The 27,672-nt window shown below is 34.4% G+C and overlaps 2 protein-coding genes across 5 annotated transcripts; both read left to right on the plus strand.

The window, feature by feature from the left end:
• The first annotated feature begins 669 nt into the window (after positions 1 to 669).
• On the plus strand, positions 670 to 8,977 carry LOC112043316 (uncharacterized). The gene is made up of 7 exons (XM_024078658.2): positions 670 to 880; positions 2,902 to 3,117; positions 3,433 to 3,567; positions 4,726 to 4,860; positions 5,295 to 5,415; positions 6,174 to 6,286; positions 7,515 to 8,977. Exons 1-7 carry the CDS (start codon positions 857 to 859, stop codon positions 8,466 to 8,468), a joined length of 1,698 nt encoding a protein of 565 aa, XP_023934426.2. The 5' UTR covers positions 670 to 856; the 3' UTR covers positions 8,469 to 8,977.
• A 3,980-nt stretch (positions 8,978 to 12,957) lies between these two features.
• LOC112043317 (uncharacterized) lies at positions 12,958 to 27,383 on the plus strand. 4 transcript variants are annotated; one of them, XM_052881347.1, is made up of 4 exons: positions 12,958 to 13,075; positions 17,946 to 18,080; positions 18,336 to 18,464; positions 19,152 to 27,383. In XM_052881347.1, exons 2-4 carry the CDS (start codon positions 17,958 to 17,960, stop codon positions 21,606 to 21,608), a joined length of 2,709 nt encoding a protein of 902 aa, XP_052737307.1. In that variant the 5' UTR covers positions 12,958 to 13,075; positions 17,946 to 17,957; the 3' UTR covers positions 21,609 to 27,383. The 4 variants fall into 4 exon arrangements, with proteins under 4 accessions (XP_052737307.1, XP_023934428.2, XP_023934427.2 ...); XM_024078660.2 differs by lacking the exon at positions 12,958 to 13,075 and adding an exon at positions 13,107 to 13,389; XM_024078659.2 differs by lacking the exon at positions 12,958 to 13,075 and adding an exon at positions 17,023 to 17,279.
• Positions 27,384 to 27,672: the final 289 nt, after the last annotated feature.

A 27,672-nucleotide genomic window follows, 5' to 3' on the forward strand; every position in this document is an offset into this window, starting at 1 on the left:
GTCTCATTCTCACCTACGTTGTTTTCAAAATGCTTTATAGGATAGCATAATGTCAAACATTTGCATGATCTTTCAAAAACATTCATATTATTACAAAGCTCCGCCTTGAAGCACGTAGGCGCCATTTAAAGGAATCACTTACGTCCTGTGAAACTTTTATATGTCCATCTGATTGTTTTTGACGTATTCTTTTATTTGATATTGTTCTTGAAATCAGATATTTTTAGAAAGTGTAAACTTAAATATATCTGCTAGTAGATAGGTTTTAACGTAGAATAAAGATGATCCAGATCCAGATCCGCATATAAAAACTGTTTTCATAATTTGTATTTGAAAATTTAACACTAAAAACATTTACGTAAATTAATATAATAATAAATAATTACCTACCAATAAAAAATACTCCACCTTATTTCTTTAGTTTTTGTGAACAGTTTCTAAAATATTTAAATATGCCTATTATTCTTTAATCTGTGGGTATTAGGTATATAGGTATTAAAAGTGGGCGGTTACGTTACTTATTTCATTTCCTCTTACTGTTAGTTCTTTGTTCGCGGGTCACATACTAATTCCTCTAAGACTAATGTGTATAAATATTGGTTTTGTTCATGGTTGTCTCTATTGGCTCTACTGTCTATGTCTATACATCTAGGATTGTCTAATTGTCTATGATCAATTGTAAATGAAATGAAAATGTCGGCCATTTGTAACAGTCACAGCCGTATTTCATTTTATTATTAGCGTCGTGTACGTACAAGCATCGTGGCGAAATACCCTTTAAAATCATTGATTATTTTGAGGCATTTGTATTTAATATTAAAATTGGAAGATTCACAAACAAAATAACGTCACCACAATGGGTGAAAAACCTGAAGTGAAGGTATGTATTCCTTAGCATGGAAATTAACATGAAATCCGTCCAATCCATTGTTTCAACCTTGTCGTTATTTTTTGTACGTGTTCGCTTATACTTGTTCATTATTTAAAAATAAATGCCTAACAATGATTTGTTGCATCTTTTCTATGTTTTTTATGCATAGACATATCAGCTGTTGTCAGCTGGGTAACTCATTTACATACACTATTGAAAATATACCATTCATAGTTTCATATTTTCAAAATAGCAAAAACATGCAACCAAATGTTTGTGCTACCACATAATTTTTGTAAAATAATAATACATTTCAACTTTGTAAAACGGGGTAGGTAAAAATTATATGAAAAGCTGAAATAGGTAAAACGATACATATGGCTGTTTATATGCTTAACTGCCATGCATTTATTCATTTTTCATAATAATGTCATGTAAAACTAGTCAAACGATTTTCTTATCATCTGCAATGTGCTGCTGTGTAAGTATTTTTGTTGAGAAATATTTGTCTATTGTGGATTCCATCATTATTTTGCCACAAATAATAGATTAGAATAGATAATAATGGATTTTGAGATTAATTTAAGCATGTCAGTTAAATTAAAGGGTGAATTTTTCATCCTGTAGAACACCCACCAAATATGTCTTTAATATTGGTGGGTATGTTAAGGGAAACAAAATATACTACACTAACACATCAGAAGCATATGATGGATTTAATTAGGGTTAAAATGATACAAAAGATGTCCCCTGTAATTCTGTATGTGAACCAGAAGCACTTTAGTAACTTTGTAGAGTTTCTATGGCTTGTTCTCAAATTCCTCTTAAATTTCAACCTAAAATTGTTGTCAGCCATAAATAATGTTGAGGAGTCAGCCAAGTGTGCTAGTCTAAACCAAAACTTCAATGCCTTTATGATGTTATGCTTGCAACTTTGCTATGTGTTGTTACCAATAACATGTATTCAATATCAGTGTGAAGTAAGATAGAGGTTGTAAATCCACTGTTTTTAAAAATATCTTATTGGCTGTTGGTCTATGTTGTTGAGGTCATTAACCATTTATGCATTTATTATTGACTATCTTTGAGAATATCTAATATATAAGATTTCCTTTGTAAACAATGTTTCTACCATAGATTTTATTTTCTTGTGAATTCAGTAACTTTGCAATCATATTTTCCATATGTCTGTGGTAGGTAGTTCAATGTAACTGAAGCAAATGGCAGGTTTTCCGTCAGTCCTCAGTAAAGGTACAGACAGAACTTTACTGAGGACATTTCCTTGATTGACCTTAATTTGCCATTTGTCTTGCCACTTTTACACTTCTATGATGTGAGCTCAGTGTATGTGTGATAGTACAGTAGGATCTTGTATACCGATACCTGTCCTGACGCGTAAATAGAAGTAGTATCAACAATATGTTGGTAAACTAGTTAGTGGTAGTTATTTTTGACGACCTCCGTGGTGCAGTGGTATGTGCGGTGGATTTACAAGATTTTCGATCCCTGATTGGGCCAATTAAGGTTTCCTTAATTGGTTCAGGTCTGGCTGGTGGGAGGCTGTGGCCGTGGCTAGTTACCACCTTACCAGCAAAGATGTATCGCCAAACGATTTAGCATTCTGGTATGATGTTGTGTAACAACTGAATGGGGTGTGGATTTTCATCTTCTTGCTGACAAGTCAGCCCGCTTCCATCTTAGATTGCATCATCATTTACCATCAGGTGAGATTGTAGTCAAGGGCTAACTTGAAAAGATTTAAAAAAAAAGTAGATAAAAGTACCAGATATAGTATAGGTCAGAATGTAATGTAAATGTACCTTGTGGCACTCTGAGAGAATTTAATTTAATGGCATCTCACTCAATAATTTCAAGGCAAAGTTAAATTATCAAACCAAAATTTAGAAAACACATTGAGCTCTGCATAGAGCTTAATGTGTTTTCTAAATCTATCCAGCAGATTGTTATTTGTCTCTGATATCTTCAGACTAAAAATAAAAATAACTTTTTTTTAAATAAATTTATTCCAGCTGGAATCACTTCTGAATCTTGATGACTTGTTACAATGCCCTGTTTGCTATGAGATACCACCTGGGCAGATCTTCCAATGTAATGAGGGCCATCATGTTTGTGGGGGCTGCAAATTGCGTCTGGATGTGTGCCCCGTCTGCCGTGCACTCTTCTTTGGCACGCGGAACTATGCCATGGAAGAGTTAATATCAAATTTTAGGAAAATGCGCAGCCTTGTGAGTATTTCTTTGACATTTATGTCTAACAACTCAAATATTTGGTTATTTTCAGTAATATTTACCATATTATATCTGATATTAGCAGGTAACTTTTATCTGCTGAATTAAATTTGAAAAATGCAAAATCAAATTGTAGCAAAAGTATAATGTGTTTCACATAGATACTGTTTAAAGTTGGAAACAAAATATAAAGCAAAAACTGGATTTATAAAATACAGCTTTGAAGTGTGTCACACACAACAACAAACAAAATGAAAGATTATTTAGATGTTTTTTTCTGTTTAATTTAATTTTTCTATGTTAAACTTTCAGAAAAATAGTAGCAAAGCTTCTGGTTCTGGCTCATCACAGAGCAGTACACCAGCACAAGAAAATGCCTCCGAGGAATGTGAAAATAATGCCAATGAAGATGAGGATGGACAAAGTGTTATAAACAATTATTTTGAAGTGAGTAATTCTAAAATAAATTATATATACAGTAAATCTGTTACAAAAATAATATACAAATACCTGTAATTGCAAATTAGCTATTATTATTAGCCACCATTATGATATTTGTTGTTGTATATTGAGACTGTTATAAATATAAATATAAATGACCTTTAATAATATTTGATCATCTAAGTATGCTCTATCAATTTATATACCAGAACATTCCACCCTAAAGTAGTGTACACAAGCCAAACAAAGATGCATGACTAAAGCTGGAACCCATGTGATTTAACAAATGTTTCAGCAAACCTTGCATAGATGTATGATTGATGTATATGTTGAGTGAGACATAATTTTCATAAAATAGTAAAATGATAACAGCTCATATGCAACTAATCTTTGAAGTCCATTAAAACTGAAATACAGTATAAATACCATATATCGTCATATTCAATTTAACATCAAACTCGTTATAGCGTCAACATCACACGGCTTTGATGGGTTTAGCTTGCTTTCCATACTACACACACTATATAGTGTGACACCCACTCTCTATAACGACAATTAAGTAATAAAAAATACCTTTTAAGTTTCCAAAATTAGTGAAAACTGCACAGCTGTCTACATTCTTTTGTCACTTTATTATCCTAGCCGGTAATGAACTCGACTGTCGGCATCATGCACAAAAAACAACTTTCTAAGAAATTCGTTCTTTTGTTTACAAATTGGGATTGCGCGTGTACACTGTTGTTGACCATGACTAATAAGTATAAGTCATGGAATTAATACGTTATCATATTGTTAGTTGCTCACAAACTTTCAAATAGTAAATATAGCTAGTAAAAATTCACTGTGTAGTGATGAAAAAGTTTTACTTATACATTTTTCTCCTTTTCATATAACAACCACTCTCTATAACGACATAAAATGACAGTTCCTTTAGTGTTATTATATAGAGTATACACTGTAGTTATATCTAGGTAGCATCATGGTTTAAAGCTGCGCCAAAATATACAATAGACATAGTAAATATTTAATTTCTGTTATCTTTTTTTACAACAATGATATTATATCTGTGCGTAACTCATTCTTTAAGCAGATATCTGTGTATTAGTGGTTGTATCAGATTTTGCTACACGGATGCATATTATAATAATTATCTCTAATTTGCAGCGCAACCGAAGACCCCCACAGGCATGCAGCGGACTTTTCAGATGCCTTTGTTGTAAGCCAGGCAGCACAGCTAGATTACCAGCTGCACGTTTACTCAACCATCTGCGTTATTTTCACGCTCCTGATTTAATAGAGGTAAAGAATTATTATTATTAATTGACTTCAAAAAAAGGAGGAGGTTTCTCAATGATATACATTGTAATTTTTTTTGTCATTTTGTTATAATTTGATTTGCCGGCCTTGGCTAGGTAGGTGTCACTTCTTATCATCTAATTTCTTTGATACTTTCACAAATGCCGCTAGAGAAAAATCTCTAGTATGCAGGTTTCCTCACGATGTTTTTCCTTCACGGTTTGGGACACGTAATATTTAATTTCTTAAAATGCACACAACTGAAAAGTTGGAGGTGCATGCCCTGGACCGGATTCAAACCCACACCGTTCGGAATTGAAGGCAGAGGTCACATCCATTGGGTTATCATGTTCACATTATATAGCAGGAAGTTAAAAATACATAATTATACGTACATATATCCCAATGTAGTTTTTAAATAAAAAAATTGTTTATAGGGTCGCTCTGAGAATGGAGAGTACTTACAAGCGTGGCAGTTTGCAACTGTGCCGGGCAAATTTGTCATTGCTGTAAGGATAGCTGACATGGGCATATTCTTCTTGACAATAGATATAACTGGTAAGTATATTGAATAGTACTACATTATGATATAAGTGCGGTAAATTGAAAATTACAGCCGAGACTATATTGCAGCTTAAGCCAAAAGTGAGAGCTATAGTAAGGAAGCAGAGGCTATAATTATCAAAGCGCATGTATGTCGTACGACGTTTTATAGCACATTTGCGAGGAAACACACTTTGAACACACTTTCTGAAAACGAATTTGCATCTTTGCCTGTTTTCCATATAATGGCATTTTGATACGTTTGTCATTTTTGCACAGATAAAGAAGTGCACCAACCAGTGTTTGTTTTTTTTTACAAATATGCACCAAAAACAGCCAGTATTACTAATAAAATAAATTAATATTTTTGTGTTTCTGATACAGATAAATGGCTGACATTTATTGTCAAAATTATTAAAATAAAAGAATTAAATGGCTTTTTATTATATTTTATCTCGTTATTTTTATTCATAAAATGTTGAGCACTTTTCTAACATGAAAACTCTTTGCCAAGATTTAATAAAGTACCGTTCGTTTTTAGATGACAAAGGTTTTATATGACATTACGGCACATGTGCATTTTACTTTACACAGCACATGTGCGTAATGAGATACATTACGATATTAAATTTAATGAAATAAGCGATACTCTACGAGCAAATGTGTTATAAATATCACACATCACTATCCAGTCCTAAAGTAAGCGTACAGCGTAGCTTGTTAATAATGTTATTCTTGTGAAAATATTAATTAATCGTGTCCTTGTCTTGTAGCCACAACATTGTGTGCATGGGTGTCGATGGCCGTGTCTCCGTGGATTGCCCACGAGTTCACCTACACTATTACCATTTGTGGTAATGACCGTGAAGCTATATTTTCTGATAGTGTAAGTATTGAAGACATGTTTCATAAAGCAGGATGGCAAAAGTGGGAGTCACACTCAGAAGTGTCATACACTCATACATTTGTATTAATTCAATCTATTATTTTATAAGATACTTATATAAATAATATTGAGATTTTACATAACGGGAATCAAGATTACTTCTATACTTAGCATAGTAAAATTGTTCTACTTGCTGCTTTTCAGTATAAAATTCAATTCATTTATTCGTATGCATAGATAGGGATACCTTCTAATTTTAAGGTATATCTTTTTTCTCCCTGCTTTTCAAGATTGTTTACCATTTGCTTTTTTCTTAGTTTAATCACGATAAACAACTATTAATGGGTTTTCATTATGTACGCTACTTCTATCTGCTAGTCCCAAAATACATGCAATCTCGTCATTCTCCTTACTAGCGGACCCGGTCAAGCTTCGCTTTGACTTATGTGCGCTTCTTCCCTACCTACAAATGCTCTATACAAACTTCCACCCCCTATTTTGGGAAAGTAGGGGGGTTTGAAAGACAAAAGTAGCCTATGTCACTCTCCATCCCTTCAACTATCTCCACTAAAAACATCACGTCAATTCGTTGCTCTGTTTTACCGTGAAAGACGTACAAACAAATAGACACACTCACTTTCACATTTATAATATTAGTATGGATTAAAATTCTTGACTGTTTAGGGGTGGATTTTTAGTATATAAAAATATACTAAAAATCCACCCCTAAACAGAAGCATTTTCTCGCAGACAAAGTCGCAGGCGTTTATATTAGGATAGTTGACTCATATCAAATTTAATATAAACAATATTAATTTTGTGTAGTACATGGAATAAGGGTCCGAAATATATCGAAATCAATTAATAAAAGTTAAGGATTTCTTATGAAACTTAATTCAAATATCACGTTTTTTTTTTATTTAGTGACGACGTATAATAACACACTATGGTCGAAATAATTGTTAACAAATTTTTTTGTTAAACGCTCCATTTGTATGAGATTTATTGTAGTGACGTCATGAAACAGTTGAAACATGTGACTGTCATGGCCGACAGGCGTTTTAGCTCGTATTGTCAAAAATATATTTTAATGTAATCGCGTCTCCAAAAAAAAATTCTTTTTAGTCAAGTAGAACGATAATGAAATATTTAAGACCATTTAAAAAAAATTCAACTAGCCTATTGTAACACCACATAGATTGATCGATGTGTTAATTTTTTTAAACAGGTATGGTCAGTGAGATCCTGCGAAGGCACGCTGAAGAAGCGCGGCAACTGTCTGGTGGTGAGCGACGCGGACGCCCTCGCGCTCACCGCGCCGCCCACCATCAGCGGCAAGCTGTCCGTGCGCCGCGTGCCCTTCAGCGAGCTCACCGCGCAGACCTCGCCGCGCACCGTGCTGCGCATCGCCAACAGAGTGCAGCTGCCGGACGACATGGACGACTTCGTGCACGACGTGCGGAACCACATGGATCCCTTCGTGCACGACGTGCGGAACCACTTGGATCCCTTCGTGCACGACGTGCGGAACGACTTGGAGCCCTTCGTGCACGACATACAGGACAACGTCGCGCGACTCACGCAAGTGTTCGCCAACCTGGACCGCCAGGCCTCTCTGTTGCAATCGAGAATTGAGCAGAGCGTGCAACCGCAGGCTTCCACAGCCCACAACGCTGCTCAGGCGTCCGATTCAGATGTGGAGCCACCCCAGCCGAGTGAACCACGTGAGCCACGTGAGCCACGTCCCGAAGCGGGCCTTTCGAGACACGCGCGGAAACGCCTGAAGCAGCGCATGCGAGCTGCACTCGACCGACCCATACCACCGGATGCCTCCACTAGTAATATTCAAAATCAACCTTCTCAATCTAGACAAAATGGTCCGGTCTCTCAGCCGAGTCAGAATGTTTCTCAAGGTACATCTGCCACATCAACCGCACAGAGAAATAATAACCGTCAGAGTGCAGAGAATCTCGGTGCAACAGAAAATGGTCCACACAGACAGCATCGCAACAATATACTGAATGATGAAATGCATGATGAAGTATATAATGGAGTAGCATATAATTTAACTAGTCAGTCTGCACCCGCGGCTCCTACAGCGTCCTCGTCCACTGCGGCACAGTCTTCTTCGCAGACCGGCAACGGCAACCGCAACAAGAAAAAGCGCCGCCACCGCAGATGAACATTTATTTAGTATATCGATTTTGTTACTTATACAAAATAAGTTATTGACAAATATAATTTTTTTTTACATTATATTCGTCCTGTGACAATCCTCTGGGGGGTCTGACGTGCATAATATAATAAAACATGTTTCAGTTTTTACATAATATGTTATCTGTCTTTGACGCCGCAATCTTTACAAGTGCTGTGATATAAAATGAATTCATGTTCAAATTCATTATTAGGTTACGTGAATTTTTCATTGTTTGAACTGTTCCCCAGAGTTGAATATTTGGTGTTTGTTGTCAAAAAAAAAATGATGTTTATTGCGAGTATGTTGTATAATAGGAGGTATGAATATTACTAGTGTTAAAATATTAGTTAATTAATGAATTCAATGGCTATTTGGTTATTATTATCCAAAATTCTGATATACAATTACATTTAATATACATATTATGTTTAATAGCGACGTGTTATTCAATTTGATAACTAATAGGTTAAAATATACTGTAATAAGAATTAAAACGTCTTTCCTTTTACATTCCTCTGGATTTTGAGAGTGATACATCTCAAATTCACCGAGCAAAATTGTCTTACGTTATCGTAGACGGGAATGGGGTAAACTCTAGTGATAGGTAAATATAATGTGTCCTTACACACACATTTTTGACGGCCTCCGTGGCGCAGTGGTATGCGTGGTGGATTTAAAAGACGGTGGTCCTGGGTTCGATCCCCGGCTGGGCAGATTGAGGTTTTCTTAATTGGTCCAGGTCTGGCTGGTGGGAGGCTTCGGCCGTGGGTAGTTACCACCCTACCGACAAAGACGTACCGCCAAGCGATTTAGGGTTCCGGTACGGTGTCGTGTAGAAACCGAAAGGAGTGTGGATTTCATCCTACTCCTAACAAGTTAGCCCGCTTCCATCTTAGATTATTGGAACATCATTTACAACAAATTAAAAATGAGGGTATAAATCACTAATCATTTTACATCTAATAATAATTATAATTAACTTTTTCTTAAATTAATGAAAATAAATTTGATTTATATGCTTAGAACAATTAGATTTGGTTAATATCTATATATATAAAAGAAAGTCGTGTTAGTTACTCCACTTATAACTCAAGAACGGCTGAACCGATTTAGCTGAAAATTGGCAGGGAGGTAGTTTAGAGCCAGGAGAAGGACATAGGATACTTTTTATAAAAAAAGTCGGGTTTTCCTTCCTGACGCTATAACTCCAGAACGCACGAACCGATTTCCACGGTTTTGCATTCGTTGAAAAGGTCTCGGGCTCCGTGAGGTTTATAGCCAAGAAAATTCAGGAAAAATTTTAACGTAGGGTAGGGATAGGGGTATGGTAGGGATAGGGTAGAGGTAGTTGAAAGTTTACATCGAGTTTCACGCGGACGAAGTCGCGGGCGTCCGCTAGTATTTTATATAACATTTTTAAACAAACCATACATAATTTTAAATCAATAAGTTATGAACATGCGTTTTCTACCTTTATTTCTAATTTCTTTGTCGGTAAACAGTACTCATCAAGAAAAGTTGTAGTATAGATTATTTTGTTACTGAACCTGCTTTGACGAAGTTAATTTGTCTTTTAGTCAATCCTTCCTTTAAGTAGTCAATCCTTTTTGAGTTCTAGCTACTGACAGGTTTATAGCTGCACGTATAATTTGAAGTACCTACTCTATCATGACGACGCGAGTAAAGACCCCTAACCAGAAGCACCTTGCATCCAACCAACAAATACCTTGCTGTTCCTATTGTCTCACCACACGTATAGCAAGATTTTTCAGTGGCTTTCTCCCATAGTACTATGTTACTCTGATCTGGGAGAGTCATTTGAAAGGCATTAAGATAGAATATTAATAAGGCAGGAGACTAGCCATATATCAAGGCGCGCCACTTTAGTGCAATAGGGATGCAGATGTCACCTAAGGATATCCACTCATTTTGGATTTCTAAATTCATTGCGTGCACTTTGTAGCTGCCATTTTCATCTGGATATAATAGTAGATTGTTATACAAGGGGCTAAAAAGACCCATTATACACGAGGTATTTTTAGGGCCTGAGACGTAAGTCGAGGGCCGCCTAAATAGAAACCGAGGATATAATGGGTTTAGCCCCACGTGTTACACTCTGATTTTCACTACGATTGCGAGAAAATAAAATAGTTTAGTTCAATATTCAATGATTTATTTAATTGAAAATTAAATGTACAAAGTCTACAATCTTGGATATTATGGGAGATGCTTTTACCCGGTAACATAATTTCCAGCTACTGAATAACGAGTATATGAGGTAAACGTGGGAGATAATAGTTTTTAAAAACTCCTTTCGTAAGTGAATCCATTTGTTGTTGTTTTCTTCACTTATAAAATTTTTCGTAGGTAAGTATTTAAGTAAATGCGTCTGGACTTTGATGGTAACAGATTGAAAATTGCATCCATCTCCAAATTAGGATCACTATTCTCAGTAGATGAAGACACTAATAACAATTAATGTTGAAATATATGAAAGTTACAGTCACAAATTTACAATTATTTTCTGAAATAAATCAAGTGTGTATGTATGTATTTGTTTTTTAAATTCTCGCTTTTTAATTTTATTTTTTTCACATGAGAAAAAGGCAAAGGTATTAATTACACCGTAAAGGATGTTCCATGTCTTCAATAAAAATTAAATAAAAAAATGAACGCATTCCACAGACAAGAACGCTGCATTTATTTCCAATTTAAAGTTTTTTATTTATTTTTCAAAACAATCAGAGCCTTACCTATAATGATTCAATTTTCGAATAAAACCTCCTCCGTTTTATAGTAGGCTAGTACTCGTAACAGACAAGAATTAAAAAAACAAAATTATTTTAGCCCCTAGAGGCTAATATGCTTGTTTAGCCCCGCTGTGGAGTGGTAATATGACAGTGTTTTTGAGCAAGAGTAGTGAAAAAAGGATTTTAGCCATAGAGCCCAAAGTAATAACGAGTCTCCTTTCTTAGAGACTTCCTCCCCTGTCTGATAGTAGCGACCCAAGGTAGACAAATTCACTAACAAACTCCAGGTCTGAGAGCTCTCCGTTTCTTGCTAGATACCACAACCCATTCATTTATAAGAAAATTTTAGGTCAAGTGGTTGAAGATTTTTGCTTCAAAATTGAGTTGCAAGATTACACCTGAACAAACATATATACATACTTACAAACTTGTAATAATTGAAAAAGTAAATAATTGAAAATTCGAAAACATGATAGGCGACAACAAGCCACCTTGGGAGACACCAATCCGAGTATAAGTGTTCAAACTTGTATACCCAGCTAAGTACGTTCGCTAGAAGTAACTAAGAAACCAATCAATGACCGTAGGAAACGACCGTATCGACCGTAGGATTCAGTGACTCTTTTATAATTCGTTCACGTTTCAAGTTATCTTTTTGTAAAATAATGAGTCTATTTATTATAATTATTTAACACATGCAAATATATTAACAAGAGCCCCCTCCTGTAAATAGGAGTTGGAACTTTACATTGAGTTTTACGAGGTCACGCGGACGAAGTCGCGCGCGTCCGCTAGTCTTATAATAAGAACCTAAAGCCACTGATACACATGCTCATTTCAAGCACGAAAGCATGGTACTATTGAGCAGTTGTTACTTATTAGCATGTGTATGTTATTAGCATGTGTGTGTGTAATGTTGCGACATTGCTAATAATGAGCATGCTTATTTCGAGCTTGCTCAAGAATCAACAGTCGTGCGATTTATGAGCATGCTTCTTGCAGCGGAAGGGGGCGTGCTTGTAGCGCGTCTGAATAGGTTTGCTTTTTGAGTACCTGTCTTAACACGATACTATAGACAGAGAGCTGCAGATACAAATTAGCATGTGTAATTGGAATGTTTGCTTTGAGTATGCTTATTCAGGAGCATACTTAAAAATAGCATGCTTATTGCTAGCAAATGTAAACTGATGATAAGCTGTAAGCATGCTCGTAAGGAGCGTACTTAATAGCTCGTTTTTAGCATGCTGTTTTAAAGCATGTGTATCAGTACCATAATAATATCTACATAAAAAGAAAACAACAATTTTTATCAAGATTGCAAACCCAAGATGACAGAACTTATTTATGGTTACCATAGGACCGAGAATAAGTGACTACAGCGCCCTCATTTATTTTCTACTATTTTGTGTCGCACTATAAATGTATACACCCGTTACTATTCCTTGTATTTTTTTTTGGTTGTGTGGAAGAGATCACTCATTACCGAATAGTCTGGCAATTGTACATTAGTTTTTAATTAATTCAGTCATTCACCTACATTTTTTGATTGATCTTCAATGTCACACTACTCACAGTCTCACACATGAGGAAGTTCTATAATTTCGCGATAGATGGCATATAGCATGTACTGACAAGCTAATCTGTCTTCTCGACGCTAGATGTCGTTATCAATAGAATATTCGAGAAAATGTATAGTTGAGTAGCATCAAGCATGACACATCGTCCTCAGTTACGTAACCACGATTTCGTAGTTGTGTTTGTTCCAGTTTATTAATTGATTAATTAATTGTGCTTTATCGTGATTTATGTGAATAATAATAATTGTATTCGTGTCAAAGCAAGGTGAATAATAATAAGACATTACATTTTCAATTTACATGTCTAGAAATGGTTTGCCTCAAATTCCATATAGGCTCACAAACTGGAAAATTAGCTTGATATTTTGAGAACTTCCCAAGTTAACTCATAGCAGCTACGCCTTTTGTGTGTCTTGGGTGAAATCAAAAATGTTTTTTTTTATTTCTTTGACTTGGTATTAGATAAATGAACATTGTATATTGGTTACTATATTGAATTTGTAAATAGATAACTAGCGCCATCTTTGTGAAATGCTTCAAACTTCGTGGCGGTGATGCGTTGTACGATGATATAACTTGGTAAGAACATTCTTGTAGCTTTTCATGACTAGCCCTAACTTTATTTATTCTTAAGAACACAAATTATACTCTCTAATATTTCTATTTCAATTAATAAAATAAAATACCTATGCATATACTTTTTATACGGTTGACAACATAAACTCACTAATAAATTTTCATCATGGCAACATACTCGTAACTCACACGCTGACAGACTATGTACTTGACATACGTGTACTCTGCTGGTTTGAGGTTTTTTAAAGCAGGAAATGGATTAATTTCCAATAATTCTTAATGGCTATTCTGTACAGAATTAACATGATTTATTTAAAGGAAGGGTACTAAATTCAATTTTTTTTAATTTTTTTATTCTATGACTATCGTACCGGGTCAAGCTTCTCTTCGCATTCGCACTTTTTGTCTACCCTTCCTACTAGGACTACTCCTACCCTACCCTACCCTACTACTCTGATCCTACCCCTACCCTACCTCTATACGCTATCTCTACCCCTTCTCTACCTCATCACTACCCATAACCTACACTACTCTATTTTTACCCAACCCCTAAACTACCTTACTTTGACCATACCGTAATCTTTAAGTGTTAAGTGGAAAGGTTCCGGGAAGGCAAAAAAAATTAGTGGCGTTAGGGTAGGGGTAGGGGCGCTCCCCTCTACCCTACCCTACCCCTACCCTAACGCCACTAATTTTTTTTTGCCTTCCCGGAACCTTTCCACTTAACACTTAAAGATTACGGTATGGTTTAAAAGTTCAAATTGACTTTTAAGTATTATTACGAATCGATTGTACGGCAGTATAAATTTTTTTTAAACTTTTTCAGGCAATTTTTTAAATTATTTTCTCCGTATATACAAGGAATATTAAAAAAAAGTGTAAGTGAAATCGGGACAGCTGCTTCCAGCTGCTGCAGATTTCCGCTTAGGAACATAGTCAAGATTCATTTTTATATTATAGATAAGTTAGCTTTTCTGATCGTGTAAGTGCTCGATCGTAGGCTCAAAAATTCAAAATTCAGTTAACTAATATGGCGATAGCTAGAAGGGAGGTCGCGGGATTTGCCTGGCTTGTGAATACCTATGACAACTGCTTTCTTCCACGCATTGAGAAAGGAGCAGTGAGCCAGGAGGACATTGAAACTGAAATTCAATTAAAAGGTTTATAATTATACAGCTTTCTCGCTAGAGTCAGGACCTGGGGCCTTTTTTTGTGTAGATCTTCGATAAACGAACAAACCTCATCGCATGTCGTAGGGGCAATTTCAACTCCGTCCGGGAGAAAGATTGGAGGAAAGCGAGTTCCAAATTCACTTGTCTCTCTACTTGAGGTCGAGGGAAGAGACCATTGGAGTGCACTGGGATTCTAGACTGTCAGCTTTGCAATTGGCCTTATCGATACCCTCAAATACGTAAATAATAGATACGGGAATAGTAGTTCGTAGAATGCTAAGTGCGATGGGTTGAGCAGACTCAGCCTATTGTCCGTCACGGAGGTGGACAGTTTGTCTCCGATAACATGTTGGTTTGTCAGACAAATTAGCCCTTGACTGGTATCTCATGTGACGATGCAATCTAAGATACATCTTAGATTGCATCGTCACATGAGCAGGCTTAGTTAGAATAGGTACAAGTTTACTGTTCCAGTTACTCTTTCTATTTAACGGTTTCTACTCGGCGGATATTTTTTCTAATATTATTACGTATTATGGTGTAAGCAACCAAAAACATTAAAAATACCCATTAAATCTACTTTGACGTAGCGTTTACCCACTTTGCTTAAAAAAAGGAAAACATAACACACGGTACATCAATGCCTGATCTACCCGAAAACAATTTATGTTAACTCTTATAATACTTCCTCTTGTTTGATATTTATCCCTAAGAACATGTTTATTTTTCCTAGATCCTTCATTTCAAACTTACTTTGTAACTCTGTTTTAATTTGATTTTTCTCCTCATCGTCATTCCAAAAAAAATCAAACGATCTACATAAATTTCTATTTTCATTAAAACGTTCTCTTAACTCCTAACTCTAACAACACTTTATTAAGTTTATCATTCCAAGCACGAAAGGCATGTTTTAGTCCATAAAGTTCTTTTCTCAACAGACATACATGGTTTTCATAACCTTTCTCTTCAAAATTTCTTGGGCTGTTTCATTAAAATTCTTACAGTTAAATCACCATTAAAAAAAAAATGCTTTCACTACATCCATGTAATCTATCTATAGTTAAAGCTCTGCTGCTATTGCCAAAAGAAAACTTAAAGTACTAGCCGTTATACTTTCAATTCAATGAATAAGGTATCCTCTGGCTTCTTCTACTAAGTCTTGTTTTTTTTAAGGAATTCAACTCTAATAGTTTTTGCTCATTCTTCTATATCTTCTCTTGATAACGTGTCTTCTAAAGTTAGTGGCTCGTCTTTAGCTATTCTTACTGTATGTTATAGCAAACAATCTTTGAACACTCTTGGTATACGTTTTCGTAAAGGATATCTCCTACCTTCAGTAACGTTCTCTATTCCTGTTTCTGGAATATTCTCAATATCCCCTATGTCAGATTCTTCTATTGTTTCTACACCATTCTCTATCTGAATAACCTCTTTCAACGTCACTGGTGTTTCTAATATGGGTATACTCTTTACAGCTGGTTCGACTATATTTCCTAGAGGTATAATTACTTTCTCAATTATTCTGTTATAACTCTTAGAAATATCATTTGCTTAAAGATTTCAAAGACAAAACATCTCTAGATTTATAAAGCTTGTTAAACAACATCCAAGCAGGTGAGTAAGCTTATTGGTTTTTGATATCCTCATATGGAGGCTGTTCCCGGGTTTGGGTATCATTATAATTTCTGATATTCCGGTAGTGTTTAATAGTTCTGAAAATTCCACTGAAAATTAAAACACAAACATGACTATTTTGAAAGTTGTCGTTATACCTCATCTGATATTAAGGAGTACCCAAGAGTTTTATTAAAATGAAGTCCTTTTTATAATGGACTTCTCTTGGGGAGCAATTTTTTATTGATAAATTATGTTGATGTTAAAAATCCAGAAACTCATGGAAGTCTGCTTGTGTCTGGGTCGCCGTTATTTGAGGTAAAAGATATTTTAATTATGGTTTGCAAACTTTATGAGATTCACAGCGCCATCTATTTTATGTCTAAAAGAACAAAACTTTCGCACTAGATGGAGCTTTGGACATGGACATATATACATCTATTTGACAACAGATGGTGGGTGGTGATATTTTATTTATGTACTTAATAATGTTGAGATTGATAATATTTGTAGTACGTAAATTTAAATGTATCGAAATATATTGACACAATAAGTTACAGGGCTTTCTTTTTCTGTAAATATTAAAGCTGTTTTTTTTTAGTTTTCCTCATATTAATTAACTATCTTTTTTCTTAGTATTGATTTGATGTTTTCAAATCTTTTACTAGGATTTATTTTTTACGAGTTTAAGCATTTCTTAAAATAATTATTAATTTAGGAAATGTCTAGTTCATAGGGTTAATTAGTCGCCATCTATTGAGTACGGTAGGAAGTTGATTACAAGAAAGTTACACTACTTGTCGGCAGGTGGCAGTGACAAGACATTTTGTAAATTATTATTATTATTTGTTAAATTCTGTTGATGTGTTGAAGCTATTTCTTTTTTTTAATTTTTTTCAAGTTTCTACGAAAGGATACTTATATATTTTAGTTAATTACCTTTGTTATATTCCATTATAATATGTAGCGATTTCAAAAGCCCATGTGAAAACGTTGAAAGAAAGTTATTTTAAAAAATATACACGTAGATCAACATAACATAATAAAGATGAAGAAATTCACAATGAAAGGGAGGAGATAAATAATTTTCGAAAGTTCGGTGGATCTGTAAGTTCTTTACCTGTATGATAGTGTAATTTGTGTTACTGTAGGTAGGTAGCATAGTGATGTGTTGTTATCTACACAAAACCGCTTAAATATAAATTTGATAGCAAAATTTCAACAAACTTATGTTACATATTTATTAAGTTGTACCCAATTAACCTTTTATCTTTTTTTGTAGGTAGGTACAGCAGGTTTAACTATAAACTATTTTATGAAATTGTTATTTCATTACCATAAAAATACACTGTCTTGAATTTTTATATATATCCAAACAATGCTGATTTCTCTGTGTTGTTGTAGTACCTATTATATTGCTAAATTAAATTACCTACTCTAATGCTAAAAGGGCCTGTGTGTGTGGGACCTCTACAATATGCCAAAAAGTTAATACTTTGCGGGGTCATCTTAATATCAGCCATTACTTTTAATGGAACTCTACAGACAGTGCCAGACCTTTCTCTAAAGAACAGAATTTTGAACTTAGAGCTGTTGGTCGGCAGGTTGGTTAAGTGATAATGTTTGACTTTATAGCAATCACTATCAAATGTATACATTAATGTCCAGGCGTCAGAATCAATAAATTAACACAGATAGGCAATGATTTCACATTTTTGAAGATTATTAGTAAACTGGTGGCCGTGATGCATTTATTTTCTTTCATTGTTTCAGATATATGCCAAGATGAATATGATAGAAGTTGATCCGAAGTTGTTTGTCAAATGTCGATTATGTTTGGATGAAACGGGACAGTATCAGATAGTCCCAAATGTCCAAATGCAAATCAAATATTGCTTTGATATAGATGTGAGTATTATGTTGGTCAATAATATTTAAGATCACTTACAGATTCACTTATGGCTAATAACTCAAAGCAATCAACATATAATTAGCATTATTTATGACTATTCATAAATATTGATGAATGTTCATTTGAGCATGAAAAATTTCACTTGCCTTAAACTAAAATACACTTTTTCAAAGTCCTAAATTTACCTTTAGAAAACAAGAACAAGAAAACACAAAACTATAGATAACTATTTTCTTGGTTCATTATTTCAGGTTGAACCATTTGATGGCCTACCACAACTCGTTTGTAAGAAATGTGAATCTATTTTGAGCCAACATGCTGGAATAAAACAAATGTTTCAGGAGAAACAAAAGAATCTCAAATCAAAATTGAATGCAAATGTAAGTTTCATTTTCTTTACAGTATAACTATATGTATAGACTGCCAGACCTAAATCATTTTATAGAAGTACAATGCCCGACCATGGTACTACGAATATTTCTAGTTCTTTTATATTACTGCCTTACAGTGAACTGTCAGAAATTGTCACTATCAATGTAAAGGCAATAATCAGTACCAGGTTGATATAGAATGTTGATTTATACACTCACTACAATTTTATATTGTTGCGATATTACTAAAGAAAGTGTTATATTCCCAGTTTGACTGCTATTAGTTGACTTCTTGCTCTTTGTGAAATGTCATGGCACATATTGTAGGCCTACTGGTCTGGTTTGGATCTTTTTAAAATAATTGTGATTCAAACTTCATCATTCCTGACAAACTTTCAGCCATAATAAAATGACATAGGTCTGGCCAAATAGGCTCTTTAAAATTAAAGAATATATTTATAAATACAAGATTTTTTTTATTTTTATGTAATGCAACAATCTATTAAAGACTGCAGATAGATAGATAACACATTACATTAAATAATTTAAGTTTACCTGGAAATTATGGATCTATTTTGAAATGAGCATACATTTAAATTGATGTTTGTTAAATGTTTATTATAATATGACTGTTTCATATGTAAGTATTATCATTTAAATAAATTTCATATGTATTTAAAGGCAATAAACTTTCAGGCAAACATTGATAATATAATTCAACAACAGCAGGATACTGTAAGCTCCACACAGGCAGATACTGAAAATAAAAATAAACTAGAAGAAATCAAATTCAATAAAAAAATCGTCATCATCAAAAAATCATCAGCTTCCACTAGACGTATTTCTACAGAATCTGAAACTTCTAATCATAGTCAGAAGAAAAAGAATAAGAATACAAAAAAGGCCTGGCAGAGTGCATACACTAAATATTTTATATGTAGATTTTGTAGTAAATCCTTTAAAGATTTAAAGGGTATTAACAGTCACATCAAAAAACAGTGCAAATTGTATAAAAAGTATTCAAATATAAATAAATCCTACTGCTTAGTACATTTAAATAAAATAAAGTCCCACACATCGCCACAATCTAACATTACTGGTTCCACAGAAAATGTTGTTTGTAGTAAAAATAAAATTATTCAATCCAGTAGACCAAATTTTTATGTTCTTTATACTGACAAATCACAAATAAATGTGAGATATGAGTCATCTGAATCCTCTGACGAAGATTTCTTTACTGATAAAAAGAAACGTAAACGACGGCGTCAGATTTCTAGTAGCTCAAATGAAACTGTTGTGGTTGATCAAAATATTGCTAAAAAATCTGATCATGTAAAACAAGCTAAAGTTAAAAAACCCAAAAAAGATGAAAATAAGGACATGATTTCAGATATAGAATGTGTAAATATAGAAGATTCTGACAGCAATTCTACAAAAAGTAGTGTAAAAACCAAAGACGATTTACTTCCTGAAAAAACAAATACAATCAATGATACCATGGTAAATCGTATCATTGGTACGTGTTTCAGCAAGTATATGAATAGATTAAATGCATCTGAAGGAGATAACACTTCAAAAGACAAGGTAGATTCTTCTCTTAAACATAAAGTTTTGAGCATAGGAAGAAAAGTAATTAACAAAAATGGTCTCAACACTACTGGACTCTTGAGATATATGGAACATAAAAATCTCGAAGTAGTTTGGGTTTCGACAATTGACACTAAAGTTCTAATAAAGACCAGAATAAAAGAAAGTGGAGATAATGATAATACACATTTTGGTTGGGAAAACATATCGCTGCCAACACACAATCATATAACTAAAGATTTCTCTAATGACTTTGAAAGAATTTCAGCACTTGAGTCAAGTGTAAATGAATGTGAAGAAGAACAATTAAATCAAGCTAATCTACAGTGCGAAAAAATTACTGAAAAGGAGCAAGTAGGAAGTAATGCAATACATTTAGAAAATTCAAAGGAAGCTGATACACAAAATATTGGTAACAATTCTAATAACGACCCAGTTCCAAATAAAGTTTCATCTGAAGTTGGCAAAGTCGAGAAAAAAGTAGGTGATAATCCTTATTTACGTGCAGTTTTGGATGCTGAGAAAAGTTTTTACACAAAGTTACTAAATGCAAATCCTGTTGCAAACCCTAAGCAATTACCCAAAAAGAATACTTTTAATGAACCAGCATCTATTGTTAAATTATATTCAAATGAAATGCAGAAAGAGTCTGAAGTTCCCGAAGAGTCTAATGTCGAAAAGAGCAATGATATGCTTCATATGCCCATTATAACATCCACAGTGTCACTAGCACCTATTGACAATCAACACGAAATAAACGAACAAGCTAATATTGAGTCTAGTAATCAAAGTGCTAATGAATTAAATAACTATATTAGTACAATAGCACCACAACCACAATCATCTATGCCCAAAATAAAAGTTAAACCTGTGTCTGAGCTAATGTCAGAAAGGGCACTCAGTCAACAGAATAACACATTTGTGTCAACTGCAGGTTGGATAAGTGATGCAAGCCAAAATGATGTGTTGCAATCAAATTCTAGTAACATGCTTTTTATAGCGAGCCAACCTTTTACAAATGTTATTCCTGTACAGCAAGATCTTCTTTACTATCCTCAAAATCAAGTTAATAATCTTGGATTATATAATTCTGCACTAATAAATAAGTCTGCATCAAAGTCACAATGCCAAGAATATGTTAAATTGCATACTGTTGAATTGCCTAACACGAAAACGAATTCCCCATTTCGATATTTACAAAAGTTATTGCAAATTCACAAAATACATTTGATGGATAGTGAAGATGTGTTATCACCTGCAATGAAATGTCTTATGAAGTTCAAAGTGGTGTTTGAACAAGAAAGTAACTCACCTGTAAAATTGTCTTTGCATTTATTTTGTGGAAGTAATGTATTTTGTATAAAAGTCAAGGACGATGATATGAAACAATTAGATTTAACCCAGTTTTCAGCTAATTGGCAATGGGAAATACTTAAGGTGTTTAGAGGTGACGATATTGTGCCTAAATTGAAAGCAAATGCCTTGAAGCTTGGTAAGGAAATTCACGCTTATGTCAATTATTTTACAAGTTTGCTGAGGTCAATCGTGTATTCGAAAGAATCATAAACAGTAATGTTACTATAGCTTGGCAAATTCATTCGTAACACTTCCGATGGTGCGCGGGGACGGGGCGGGTAGCGATGATAGATAAAAATTGACGAACACATAACTTATTACGTTACGAATAAGTCTTCAGATGTCTCTGAATATCCTGTTTATGTTATAAAGGACTTCGTTTAAGTATTAATATATATATTATTATTACTTTTAAGATAACTTTAGTCGATTATTAAATTAACATACAATAGTTAATTAATCATTATATATGCAAATTCGCGCAATAGCACAAATATCATTTCTTCAAAGTGGTATGTCAAAATATTTTTTGAATTATATGGTATAGTTTTAAAAAAGGAGTACAAAAAGTATCAACTGCCAATAATTTTCCCAACGATAAATAAGAGGGTTTTCATTTTAAGTTTGTAATCAAGTGGGATGATGATTGAATAATGACAAAGACAATTTTCTTGCTCAGTAAAGTTGTTAACGAAAGGTCCCAGACGGTTCTTTGGGCTTTTAGACTCAATTTTCTTAGATCTTGACAACTTAGGATTTAATTTTCATATTTTCACTTTTCTTCCAATATCTATCAGCTTTCATTATCGCCGGCGTAAATTAATAAATGATGTAAATTCTTAAAAATATCATTTAATATAATTAAGGTTTACCAATACCTGAATGAATCTTTTCACACTTCTTTTCACTCTTCAGTTTCGCTATACTTCGTATAGGAATAGCTAAGGACTCCCGCACACGGGCCACCGGCCACAAAGACAAAACGCCACTACCGGCATATTTCGTGTGGTTTCATACATTTTGTATGGACTCGCCGCACACGGTTGACGCCAGTGGCCGCCGCACGCTACAATCGTCGCTGCTCTTGTGGCCCGCACCGGCCACTAAACGTCAACACAAAACGCCGCCACACGCCACTCGCGCGATTCCGCACCTCTATTAAAATTGGATGTATCCAATAACTGCGGATTCGTCTTCTACGACGACGTTTTCTTATCAAAAGCAGCGCAATTAAACCTTTGTTCGAGTCCATTATGATATAGTTACGTGGTTTAAAAAAAGTAGCAGCCACGGACCATCGGCCACAAGTGGCTGTCGCGTGTGGCCCGTGTGCGGCGACACTAACTTACTAACTTACAAAACCTCAACAGACTTGCTGGCAGGTCAGACTTGGTTTGCCATAATGAACATTACGCGATTTGTTGATTGATAAACACTACTTACAAAAAAATTTAAAACAAAACAAACAAAAACCCAAGTTGCATTTAAAAAGTGAAAAATAATATTAAAAAACTCAATCTTAAAGTATATATGTATGTATTAATAATTCTAAAAAAAATACGTCGAGTTGGGGGACCGCTCCAAATTATTCAATAACAGTGGACGCCCGCGACTTCGTTCGCGTGATATAAAGTAGGCGGAGCGTCAGCAATATTTTGAAGTCATTTTATAAATGTTTTCTATCCATAGTTTAGTGTTTAAATTCATCTATGTGTAGGTAAAAGGCTATTTTGTAATTAAATTGTTAGGATCGGTTCCCCAACGCGTAGTTTTTTTTTAGACTTATTAATAGATGGTCATAACCCTGTAGTGCGTAGGCGAAGGCGCGTTTATGTGGTTTGCCTACACCTATAGTACGTAACTGCACTACTTTATATACATATTGACGGCCCCCGTGGCGCAGTGATATGTGCAGAGGATATACAAGACTGAGGTCCTGGGTTCGATCCCCGGCAGGGCCGATTTAGATTTTCTTAATTGGTTCTGGTCTGACTGGTGGGAGTCTTCAGCCGTAGCTAGTTACCACCCTATCGGCTAAGACGGACCGTTAAGCGATTAAGCGTTCCGGTACGATGTCGTGTAGAAACCCAAAGCGGTGTCGATTTTTATCCTTCTTCTAACAAGATAGGCCGCTTCCATCTAGATTGCAACATCACTTACCATCAAGTGAGATTGTAGTCAAGGGCTAACTTGTAAAGAATAAAAAATAAATATACACTAATAGTTTAATGTCACATACTCACAATTGAAACATTTGATGCCATTGGCTTGTTTTATTAAAAGATGATTTCGTTTCTGTGTTATTTATATTGTGTTCGGCAGATTTTATTACTATTATTATATGTTTAACTATGTACTAATATATCTATCTATTACAGTTGTGTTTGTCTGTGTTTGTAAAAATATATTTATAGACTTAAAATAGTAGTTATGGTATAATGCCATTTATACGATATTATTTAAGTCGAACATTAAAATATAGTTTTCATTGCGAATTGTTATTTTGCGAACATTGTCTTATTTGTATGAAGTGAAACTATGTAAAAATATATTATAACTGTATAGCCTCTTGGTTCGTCATCAACCCATATTCGGCTCACTGCTGAGCTCGAGTCTCCTCTCAGAATGAGAGGGGTTAGGCCAATAGTCCACCACGCTGGCCCAATGCGGATTGGCAGACTTCACACACGCAGAGAATGAAGATAATTCTCTGGTATGCAGGTTTCCTCACGATGTTTTCCTTCACCGATTGAGACACGTGATATTTAATTTCTTAAAATGCACACAACTGAAAAGTTGGAGGTGCATGCCCGGGACCGGATTCGAACCCACACCCTCCGGAGTCGGAGGCAGAGGTCATATCCACTAGGCTATCACTGCTCTTGGTTGGCTATCAATTATTATTATTATATTATAGACTTTCGCTAATGCGCCTATATCATTGTGCTTCTTGTTGTTTCATATATTTATCCAACATCAATATTTATGTATAACTAGCGATATTATGATTAGTCTATACTACGCCAGTACGTAACGTACTGCCGGACAGCCCCTGTGCCATGGGCGTAGCCAGGATTGTATCTGGTGGGCAGCTATACTTAAATTGTGTATCTCACATTACTTGCCCGTCCCTTGCTACGCCCATGCCCTGTGCTTCCGCTTCTTAAATCTGATATATTTTCTGTACTATCTGTTATTACTTTTTATACATATATACCTTCTCTTGCATCACTATCTACTGCTGAAAACTGAAAATCTGTTAAATAGTTTAAAAGATCTAAGCGACATCATTTTATACTATGTGATGATCATATACGAGATATACTAAAGAATGGTCATAAACCTAATTGTATATTTATTAAAATGTTTATAATATTTAGGTAAGTGTAAATTAAATTAATTATTAATTAACAAAAACTTATTGATAAACTAATCCATAACAATGTATAGGAAACCTATGAAATAACTGTGCCAATTAATTGAAATTCGTCAGTCGGTTGCAATGAGTATCAAAGAGTTACACGCATACTTGGACACTTGATCTCTGCCTCAGTTGTGAGAACAGGGTAGCGGTATGGAGATGAATATAAGTTACTGTTTTTGTAAATATTTAGGTATGTATTGGATTTGTCCACGACGTGTAACACATAGGCCAAATTGTGGCTAATTGCATAAGAGTTGTAATTGTCTAAGATCCGGCATAAAGAATATATATATACCCTCATATTTAGTTGCGATAATAAATAAATGATAGAAAATATTGCGGCCAAACACATTTTTCTTATAAAATATCGGAAACCATGAAGTAGATCAAAAGCAACTTAATACAGTAAAATTAAGCATAAAATAAGCTCTCATTTGACAAAGTAACTGATGAGAGTATTTGTATAACATTAATTAACTGTCTATATCTGGCAACCCCACACTTGCAGCAATTGAAAACGTAAAGATTTTCAATTCTGTTGGATATATAAAATCATACACAGATTAAAATAATATACCCTTAGTATATTATTTTAATCTGTGTATGATTTTATTTAGCTAAGAGGGAAAAAATAAATAAAGTACTAAAATATATGTCAAAAATTCACTAAGCAACCTATTTGCAATGTGTCAATGTGAATATTTTGTATCATTTATTTCTTATCCCAAATAAATAACAGAAGAGGGTATAAATTCCTTATGCCGGATTTCGTAGTATAACCATCCTTAGATACTATTAGTATTAAATATATTATACTCTTATATTTCTGTTGAGTAATAACTATTATTGTAAATAATGTATGTACCTCTCGGCTACTTACAGGGGCGTAGCTATATCAATGATACGGGACAAGCAAAAATTTGTAAATTGTAATCCACAATCTCACTTACCTAATCTGGTGCTTCACGAAAAAAAACACTATAAAAACTGTTTAATCCGGCTTAAGCGTGCGCTCAAATGTTGGAAATATCCTACATAGATTAAGTCATTGTCATATTTATTTTAAGCAAGCATTTTTGTTTCTTTTGTGACAAATCTTTACCCTTTATTTGGGCCCCCCATCTAATTTTGATACTGAAATACTGATACTGCTCTCCGAGGCACGCTACGCCACTGGTTACGTCATAGATATTCCTATACTACATACATGTAATGTCTCGTGCTGGAGGAATTTTGAACAAATTACGTTACACATGCCACGGTGTGCATGAGCCCTAAATTAGTACTGTCAACAAAAACGATTATTATATGAAACAGTTCCTTTTAATTATTTTTTTGTATACCAGCCCTAATTATAAAGAACGGGGTATAAATACAAAATCACCAACAAAAATGTATTAAACAGTCTTTGTCGATCAAATTAAATTAGCCCAAAGGCAGATGGACTATCGATTTTTTTTTTATAGCAAAAATCATATTGATTTCCATTTATTAGAAAAGATACCTGTTTATTGAAGATTTTATAATATTATGATTATGATGTGTTATTTTGTATATAAATACGACTACAAATTTGTAACCAGCGTCACTCGGAATTATATATGGGTTCTAACGATATCCTATCATCATATGTTATCCTCAAACCGAAGTTTGAGGATAACATATGATGATGTCACTATTTGAAAAGCCTTCCTATTTTTAGCCGCTCCTTTTATCTGCGTATAGTCTAGCCCAGTCCACTGACCTACATCGTCCGACCATTGTCGTCTTTGGCGGCCGGTTGCTCTTTTGCCCAATATTAGTTTTCCAATATCCTATTGTCATCATCATCGTATCAGCCGATGGACGTCCACTGCGGTGGACATAGAGATTTTTTGTAGGGACTTCCAAACATCACGATCCAGAGCCACCTGCGAATCTGCTTGATGTCGTCAGTCCAACTGGTGGGGGGTCGACCAACACTGCGCTCCTTTGGACTCCAACGTACATCGACTCTTCGAACTATGTGCCCCGCCCATTGCCACTTCGCGACTCGTTGAGTTATATCAGTGAGATTTAGAATTATTATTATTATTCTTCGAATATCCTATACCTACGTCTAAATCTTTCTGGCATTTACAAAGAAACAAATATCTACACTTATCTACCCATATGCAACAAATCTGTAAGCAAAATATAGCTATTACATTAATTAAAAAAAGATAAGGTATGTACATAAGAAAATATTAGATATTACAAAAAATATATAAAACCTTCCTGGCAATACCTTCAATAAAGTAAGATGTAAATACAAAATTACACGTGTCGACTTGTTAGCTGCACCATGCTACAATGAAAGTAGTATAATGAGCATCAGCAAGGAAGGAGAGGGTAATTTTACAGTGGATTCGCTTTTCACGTCCGTTCTTTATAATCTCTATGGTTAGATTTATTGATATTAATTTTAATTACATTTAGATGTTATGTTGTAAGATAAAAAAAAACAAGACTTTATGGTATGTTTGTTCTTTTTATGAAATAAAAAGGATATATTATAATAAACTTTTTAAATCAAAATATAATGTTTTTCATTTCTATGTACACTCATATACCTAGTACATGTACCATTCATACGATTGCGATGAATCTTTGACGAATTTCTGAATCGGTTCAAGCACTCACATAGTGAATCACACCGTGAATGTGGCGAATCGGGTGATGTAGGTCTATCATTGCAGATCTAACAATTTGTTCTACTAGCAGTAAAAAATCTGTACTAATAATTTAAAGCTAAAGAGTTTGTTTGTTTAAACGCGCTAATCTCAGGAACTACTGGTCCGATTTGAAAATTTCTTTCAGTGTTAGATAGCC

Source organism: Bicyclus anynana, chromosome 4, assembly GCF_947172395.1.
Source record: "Bicyclus anynana chromosome 4, ilBicAnyn1.1, whole genome shotgun sequence".
NCBI classification, from domain to species: domain Eukaryota; kingdom Metazoa; phylum Arthropoda; class Insecta; order Lepidoptera; family Nymphalidae; genus Bicyclus; species Bicyclus anynana.